The sequence below is a fragment of the Mustela nigripes genome, chromosome 1 (assembly GCF_022355385.1).
Source record: "Mustela nigripes isolate SB6536 chromosome 1, MUSNIG.SB6536, whole genome shotgun sequence".
NCBI lineage: Eukaryota > Metazoa > Chordata > Mammalia > Carnivora > Mustelidae > Mustela > Mustela nigripes.
Genome location: NC_081557.1, coordinates 5,484,174 through 5,492,658, shown reverse-complemented (window position 1 = coordinate 5,492,658; position 8,485 = coordinate 5,484,174). Strand labels below are relative to the sequence as shown.

Genomic DNA, 8,485 nt, shown 5'->3' with positions numbered 1-8,485 from the left:
TACTGAGGGTTGCTGGGGGGAGGGGGTTTGGGAGAAGGGGGTGGGATTATGGACATTGGGGAGGGTATGTGCTTTGGTGAGTGCTGTGAAGTGTGTAAACCTGGTGATTCACAGACCTGTACCCCTGGGGATAAAAATATATGTTTATAAAAAATAAAAAATTATATTAAAAAAAAAAGCAGTAATAAATGATCCACTGCTCTGGGCACGTGAGGAGAGCCAATCCCAGGGAATACTGAAGAGAATGTCATTTAGGAGAGATGCAAGGTCTTGTGTTTATGCTGAGTCAGTCCTGCATCTTGGGTTCCATTCGGCTGGTAACATGTCCCTCCAAAGACAGTTTGATTTTACAAGATCTTCTTGAAAGCTTTATCCATTTTTATATTATTTCTGCTATGGTACTAAGTGATAAAATTGGTAGAGGTACACGTGTATTTCAAACATATCTTCATGTTTATCTATTTCTCTATATACATATTTAACTAGAGACAGGACGAGACAGAAGCACAGATTTATTTTCTTCTAGACAGTCATATAGGGCCTATGACAACCTGAGTTCAGTTTGAAACTATAAAATAGCTTTGATATTATCTGTGATATAATTAGATTTGTGTCTAAAGGTGAAGGCTGGAACATATGATTCAATAATCTTTGCTGCTGCCCAGGGCTGGCAGCATCTATGTTTTCCTAACAACACTTAAGTAAATTCACTGCTTCTATATGTATGTCAGGCTGGGGTACTGGGTTTCTGACACCCAACTCTAAAAGGCTTTAAAAGACTTTGTAGACATAGACACATATATTTTCTTTTTGAAAAGATTTTATTTATTTATTTGACAGAGAGAGAGAGATCACAAGTAGGCAGAGAGGCAGGCAGAGGGGGAAGCAGGCTCCCTGCTGAGCTGAGAGCCCGATGTGGGGCTCAATCCCAGGACCCTGAGACCATGACCTGAGCTGAAGGCAGAGGCCCAACCCTCTGAGCCACCCAGGCACCCCCAACACATACATTTTCAGTCCCTCTCAATAAATTATGAGTAGATTATAAAAGGAGCTATTTGCTTTATGTTAACTGTCCTCTGCTGATGTGATATTAGGTCACTTTATCCTCTCAGTCTAGATTAGATACCAGTTCTTCTTGTGTTTTTCTTTAGCATTTCTTAATATATGTAAATCATAGAACATTTCACATTGTCATATACATTATTTATTTGTCTTTCTCTTCTACTTAACTGTGAACTCTTCAAATTCATATTGTTTTATTTACCTCTGTAGGCCCAGGTTACATAAACTCCATTCAGTGTTTTGAGTGGGTAATTCAGTAGTTTGCATAAGCATTGCCTGTCAGACTCCATAAAAGTGATGATAGATTACATAATATCTGATTCTGAAAGCTATATGCATAGATAATGAACTGTCTTGGAGAGACAGTATTACATAATGGAATGTGGGCTTTGAAGTTAGATCTAGGTTTGAATCCCAGTTTTGACACTTAGCTAGCTACGTGTTACCTTGGAAAAAATTAAACAACTTATTTAGTCTCATTATTCTCGTAAATAAAATGGGGGATATTTCCTACTTGCATATAAACTGTTTGGCATGTAGCAGGTGTTCAGTAAGTGGTAGCTCTCATCATTATTAATTGTAGCCCCTCTCTGGTAGCCGCTCAAGGAATTTTCACTTTTTTGGTTGCCTTACTGCTAGATTTAATTAGCCCTTTCTGTGATATACCCTATAATAACCAAGGCTACAGAAGTTTGAAACTGTTCCAAGAAGTTGTTTTCTAAGTGCTAAGTACAGAAAATGCTTTGAAGAGCTCATTGCTTTTCTTCTATTTGAACATCTTATAATAAAGTTGTTTTTTTTTTTTAAAGTAGGCTCCTCACCTAGTGTGGACCCCAACACTGGGCTTGAATTCACAACTCTGAGATCAAGACCTGACCTGAGATGAAGAGTCAGGCATTTAACCGACTGAGCCACCCAGGCACCTCTGTAGTAAAAAATTTTTTTGAAAGATTTTATCTATTTATTTGACAGACAGAGATCACAAGTAAGCAGAGAGGCAGGCAGAGAGAGAGGGAAGCAGGCTCCCTGCTGAGCAGAGAGACCGATGTGGGGCTCAATCCCAGGACCCTGAGATCATGACCCGAGCTGAAGGCAGAGGCTTTAACCCACTGAGCCACCCAGGTGCCCCTGTAGTAAAATTTTTTAAATGAAGGATGTGACTATGATGTGTATTCTGCAGTTACTCTTTAATCACTACTGTTTACATGCAGGAATAATCCTAGATCTGTTTTCAGAATTTTTTAATCATTCCCATCTACTTTTCTGATAATTTTTAGTAATGATTCTATAATAATCTTTCTAATTTTCCCCACTCACTGCATACTTCTCGTTCTCATTTTCAATGTATTTACAAAAAGTATTATAGAAATTTATTCTGTTTCTTCATCATTATGTTATATGTTGAGGTCTAGGGCCATTTTTTTCTTTAATATGTACCTACTACATGGCTCTATATTCTCTGATCCACCAATAAGAACTTACTGATTTTTTACTCTATTTCTTCTCATTTTCCTAGACTCTCCATTTTCTAAAGACTCCTTCTAACTTTGGGTTTAGGGACATTGTATTAAATGGAGTGAATCATTACAGGAAAGTGGTTAATACTAAAGCTTTGGAGGCAGATTAGGTAACCTTGAGAAAATTATTTGACCTCTTTGAGACTCATTGTTTTCTCATCCATAAAATGTGGGTTATATGTAACTTTCAAGGCTTTGTGAGGGGTAAGTGAGGTAATAGAAGTAAGATACTTTAGCTCCATTCCTGGAATGGAGAAAGCTCTCATTAAATTGTAAATTTTATTATATTTATAGGGAGGTATCTGGGTATATTGAAAAGAGTATGGACAATTGGTAATAGACAGACTTAGGGTCAAATTCTGGCTCTATCACTGAAAAGCTGGGTAACCTTAGGCAAGTTGCTTAACTTCTCTAGGTCTCTCTCTTTTTTTTTTTTAAGATTTTATTTATTTATTTGACAGACAGAGATCATAAGCAGGCAGAGAGACAGGCAGAGAGAGGAAGGGAAGCAAGCTCCATGCTGAGCAGAGAGCCCGATGCGGGGCTTGGTCCCAGGATGCTGGGATCATGACCTGAGCTGAAGGCAGAGGCTTTAACCCACTGAGCCACCCAGGTGCCTCTAGGTCTCATTTTAAAATATATATATATCTAGGGGCACCTGGGTGGCTCAGTCATTAAGCATCTGCCTTTTGCTCAGGTCATGGTCTCAGGGTCCTAGGATCAAGTACCACATTGGGCTCCCTGCTCAGCAAGGAGCCTGCTTCTCCCTCTTACATTCCCCCTGCTTGTGTTCCCTCTCTTGCTGTCTCTCTCTGTGTCAAATAAATAAATAAAATCTTAAAAAAAAAAAAAAAGCCTACTGGGGTGCCTGGGTGGCTCAGTGGGTTAAGCCTCTGCCTTCAGCTCAGGTCATGGTCTCAGGGTCCTGGGATTGAGTCCTGATCGGGCTCCCTGCTCAGTGGGGAACCTGCTTCTCCCTCTCCCTCTGCCTGCCACTCTGCCTTCTTGTGCTCTCTCTCTGTCAAATAAATAAGTGAACTTTAAAAAAAAACTCTAAAGAAAGGATAGTAGTACCTGCCTTGAGGATTTTTGTGAGGTAATATAGGTAGAACACCTGCACAATGCTTGCTACATAGTAGGCATTCCACAAGTGATATCTACTGTTGTTGCCATGTATAATATATAACTTAAAGATTATTACTTGATCCTTACAACAGTTCTGTGAGGTGGAATTGGGTAATTTTTTTTTTAAGATTATTTATTTTAGAGAGAGAAAGCACAAGCGATGGGCAGACACAGAGGGAAAGGGAGGAGTGGACTCCCTACTGATCAGGGAGCCCAAAGTGGGGCTCCATCCCAGGACCCTAAGATCATAACCTGAGCTAAAGGCAGATGCTTAACCAGCTACTTAACCAAGCCACCCAGATGCCCCTAGAATGGATGACTTTTATCCTTGTTTTACAGATTAGTAAATAAAATTCAGAGCAATTAAGCGCTAGTACTAGAACTCAAGTCTTCTGACTTGTGAACTTTTTGCTTTACAGCTTTTCCTTAAAAAAAAAAAAATGAGTAGATAAATGAATTGATGCTGAAAAATAGTTCATTTTAGTGTCTGCTCCTTTCACTACATTCTTTTTTTTTTTTTTTAAGATAGAGATCACAAGTAGGCAGAGAGACAGGCAGACAGAGGTGGGGAAAAGCAGGCTGCCCGCTGAGAAGAGAGCCCAATGAGGGGCTTTATCCCAGGACCCTGAGATCATGACCTGAGCCGAAGGCAGAGGCTTTAACCCACTGAGCCACCCAGGCACCCCCTTTCACTACATTCTTAATACAAATCAATTCACATCAGGATGGTAGAGCTAAGGTAGTGTTACTTTTCTTAGTTCCAGCCTGAATTACTTTTAAATTTGTTCCAAAAGGTGGTTTTGAAATTGTGTCTCCAGAAGGTCCATGAAATAGTTTAGCTCAAGAAATGATAGCTATTAGATTGCCTTTTATGTCCAGTTCTTAGATCCAAAGGTGTTTCCCCTTGGATATCTGAAAAGCTTTCTGAGGAGTAAGTTACCTTTATAGGAAGAAATACCTCTATTCATTTATTTAAAGATTTATTAAAGCTTTATTTATTTATTTTAGAGAGGCAGGGAGGGGCAGAGGGAGAGGGAAGGAGAATCTTAAGTGGACTACACGCAGAGCCCAATGTGGGGCTCGACCTAACCACTCCCAGATCATGACCTGAGCTGAAACCAAAAGTCAAATGCTCAACTGACTACCACCCAGATGCCCCAAGAAATAACATAATTTAATTTATTTGTGTTCCTGGGTTTGTGTATGTGTGGTGGATGTTTTTGTTGTGTTGTTGCAGGTTGATGAAAAGCCCAGAACTCTGATGACAGATAGTCTGGTGATAAAGAATTTTTTACATAAAATTGTCATGGTACACCCTAAGGTAAGCTGTTCTTTGGCACAGTGATGCTTCTCTTGCCATTTTTAGGAGACCTCTACTCTGTAGGAGATGAAATTATATGGTTGGTCCACTTTCTTTCCATGATAATGATTACAACTTTTAATATTGAATTGATTTGATTTCTTTGTCCCTAACACAGTTTTGATGTTGGTCATGTGACATAGCTGAGAGCCCTTGGATATAGAGCTTTCCTTGTGTTCTTGTTTTTACTTCCTTACTGTTTTATTGTATCAGTTTAGATTCATTTCCACCCCCCCCACATGCTTCATTTTTCTATTAAATCTGGATAATGAACCTGGCTGACCATCTTCTTTTCCGAAGTGACCAGAAGAGCAAATCGGGAAATTCTGATAAAGTACTTCAAACTTTGGAGAGCTATAATTTTTTTTTAAAGATTTATTTATTTGACAGGCAGAGATGACAAGTAGGCAGAGAGAGAGGTGGAAGCAGGCTCCCCGCTGAGTAGAGAGCCCGATGTGGGGCTCGATCTTAGGACCCCGGGATCATGACCTGAGCTGAAAGCAGAGGCTTAACCCACTGAGCCAATCAGGTGCCCCAAGAGCTATAATTTTTTATAATTAGCTATAGTTAGGTATGTTTATAGGGATGCACACTATTAAGTATGCTTTTTAACTTCTCCTTTTCTTCTCTTGGTAGCTTTCTACTTTTTCTGTCTTCAGCAGGGCTCAGTGCTTATTATGCCAGTCACAATTTCTGAGTGCTTTCCACACACTCACTCACTCACCCCATGCAGCAGCCCTTGTGAAGTAGGTTTTATCAGCATCATTCCCATTTTATAGCTGAGGAAACTATGGTAGAGAGGTTAAGTAACTTGCAGAGCTGGGATTTGAATTCAGGCAGGCTGGCTCTAGAGTTCTTGATTACCCGTTACGTTACACAGAAAAGAAAAATGTATGTCAAAGGTAGGAAATAATTAGAACAGTGAAGTGAATTGCAGGGAGGACAAAAGTCAGAGACGGGTAGGGGAAGAAAAAGCAAAGGAAAAAGCATGGAATGTTCTATGTATAAAAACAGTGGAAAGAATAAAGAGAAAAATTGATAGTCCTTTAAAGGGGAGAAGAGATAACATTGGGAAAAGAAAAGAGAACAAAGGGTAGTTTTGACAGGTTCAAAGTGGGTTCATTGTTGTGATAATCTGTGGCCACTTGGAATTGAAGTCTAGGACTCAGTTTATTTAAGATGCAGAATTTGAGCACAGATAAATGGTAATTGTATTAATTATATTATGTTCAGGGAAAGGACAAGTTAAAAAAAAGTGGATATAAAGAATATCTTCCCCTTTGGGAATTAAGTATGGAAGTTTTTAATCTCTGTCCTGGTTTGTGTTAAATCTCATACTCCATTTACTTTGCAGATTAAATTTAATTTCAGTGTAAAGGTGAATGGAGTCCTTTCCGTGGAAGTCTTTGGGTAAGTCCTTAAATCCTGGCTTAAGCTTATCCTGTGGCTTTATAGTTTTTCTCCATCATTATTGTATTGTTTCTAGTAGCTTCACAATTTGACTTTTTTTTTTTTTTTAGGATTTTTTTATTTTAGAGAGAAAGAGTGCGCCTATGCACCTGTGTGTGGGAGGGAGGGGCAGAGGGTAAGAGAAACCCAAGTAGACTCCATTTTGAGCGCAGAGCCTGATGCGGGGCTCCAGGAAAGCCTTGATCTCATGACCATGAGATCATGACGTTAGCCGGAATCAAGAGTTGGATGCTCAGCCAGCTATATCACCCACATAGGTGCCCCACAGTTTGACTTCTTGACCCAAACTCACCCTGAATCTAATTTTCTTAGAGCCCCACATTTTCTTATTCTATGTTAGCTTTTATTTTTTTTCAGATTGAATAAATTTCTTTTCTCATGTTAGCTTTTAATGAGCAGGTAGATTCATCTAAACATTTCATTTCTTTTCCTCTCCCTTGAGTGGGTGATCTTAAAAATTGCCATTTTCCCCTTAGTTAATCAGCTATTGAATTCTAGTAATCTTTGGGGGTGATGGTAGTCATGGGCCAGAATTTGTATCAGGTAAATATTGGTTTTAGAATCCCTGAAATATGGCTTAATTTTTCTTTGCTTTGCAGGACAAAGAATGAACCCACTTTGAACCTGTCGAATGGAATTGCTCTTGTTATAAGCTGTCGGCATTATGTGAGGTGAAGGGGAAAAGCATTGTGGTCCCTCTCCACATTTTAATCTCCTGTTATGAGTATGAATGTGGGTAGAAATTGAAAGTAGCCTCACTTGTCATTTCTTAGGGCCAGGTCAGATTCTCTGTCAGAAAAGTGAAAGTAGAATTTTGAAGCTATTGGTATTGAAAACATTTATTATTTCTGGTTTCTTGAATATATTCTAATTGACCCAAGGACATGTCCCTTCTCTTTCCCATCTGTAAATGAAACAAAACAAACCCTGCTAATTTCATTCTTATTTACATATGAGAAGAGAGGAATGACTTTTTAGATAGTTACCTGAACTCTTGGATAGAAAGATACTATGAATAGAAAGGAATTTTTTGTATGTTATTATTTGTGCGTCAGCATTTTGCATATGTTTGGAAATCCTCTTTCTCTCTACCTTTACCTTCTTCAAATTACCAAAAAAAAAAAAGAAAGAAAGAAGGAAAGAAAGAAATAAAAACGAAAAAATCCATGGAAAAGATGGTAAATAAATGGAATAGAACCCTCTGCCTTGCCTTCCTGTGCTGTCCATTTACCACAGAATCCAAAGTGAACGTGCATTATAGCAAGAAAAAGACTAATTTTTTAAAAAGATTTTATTTATTTATTTGACAGCAATCACAAGTAGGCGCAGAGGCAGGCAGAGAGAGAGAGAGAAAGGGAAGCAGGCTCCCTGCCGAGCAGAGAGCCCGATGTGGGGCTCATCCCAGGACCCTGAGATCACAACCTGAGCTGAAGGCAGAGGCCGTAGTCCACTGAGCCACCCAGGCGCCCCAAGACTAATTTGTTACAAGATCAACTCATTAATTCTTTATTCAGTAGTTTTCAACTCCATTTGTAATGCCCTGAATCATCACTGTTAGTCATAGGATCTTAAGGCTTGAAGAGACTCCTCGAGGCTTTTTAGTTTTACTCTTAATCAGAATTACAATTCAGAATTACAATTCTTTAATATGTGCAGGAAACAAAACCCCCAACCTTAACTTTCTTTTGTAGTCCTCTGCTATCATACAATCTTTACAGGTAGACAGCTCATGAACACAGATTTTCTGAAAAAGTTTAAGCCTCTGAGCCAGTGTTTGTGGACATATCTTCCTGGATGACCTCATCAGTTTAAAGAGAGAGGAAAGTCTTTGTTGGGTGTGGAGCCTACTTTATTTATTTATGTTTAAAGATTTTATTTTAGGTAATCTCTACACCCGGCGTGGGGCTCAAACTCACAACCCCAAGATCAAGAGTTGCACACTCTACCAACT

At 39.1% G+C, this 8,485-nt stretch overlaps 1 protein-coding gene across 1 annotated transcript in view; it reads left to right on the top strand.

Annotated features, from left to right (window-relative positions):
* The first annotated feature begins 260 nt into the window (after positions 1-260).
* TOP6BL (TOP6B like initiator of meiotic double strand breaks) overlaps positions 261-8,485 on the top strand; it is a 46,853-nt gene continuing 38,628 nt past the window's right edge. The window contains exons 1-4 of the mRNA XM_059386940.1: positions 261-317; positions 4,942-5,025; positions 6,419-6,474; positions 7,134-7,205. Coding sequence (XP_059242923.1) covers positions 261-317; positions 4,942-5,025; positions 6,419-6,474; positions 7,134-7,205 — 269 coding nt within the window. The remainder of the gene's footprint in view (positions 318-4,941; positions 5,026-6,418; positions 6,475-7,133; positions 7,206-8,485) is intronic.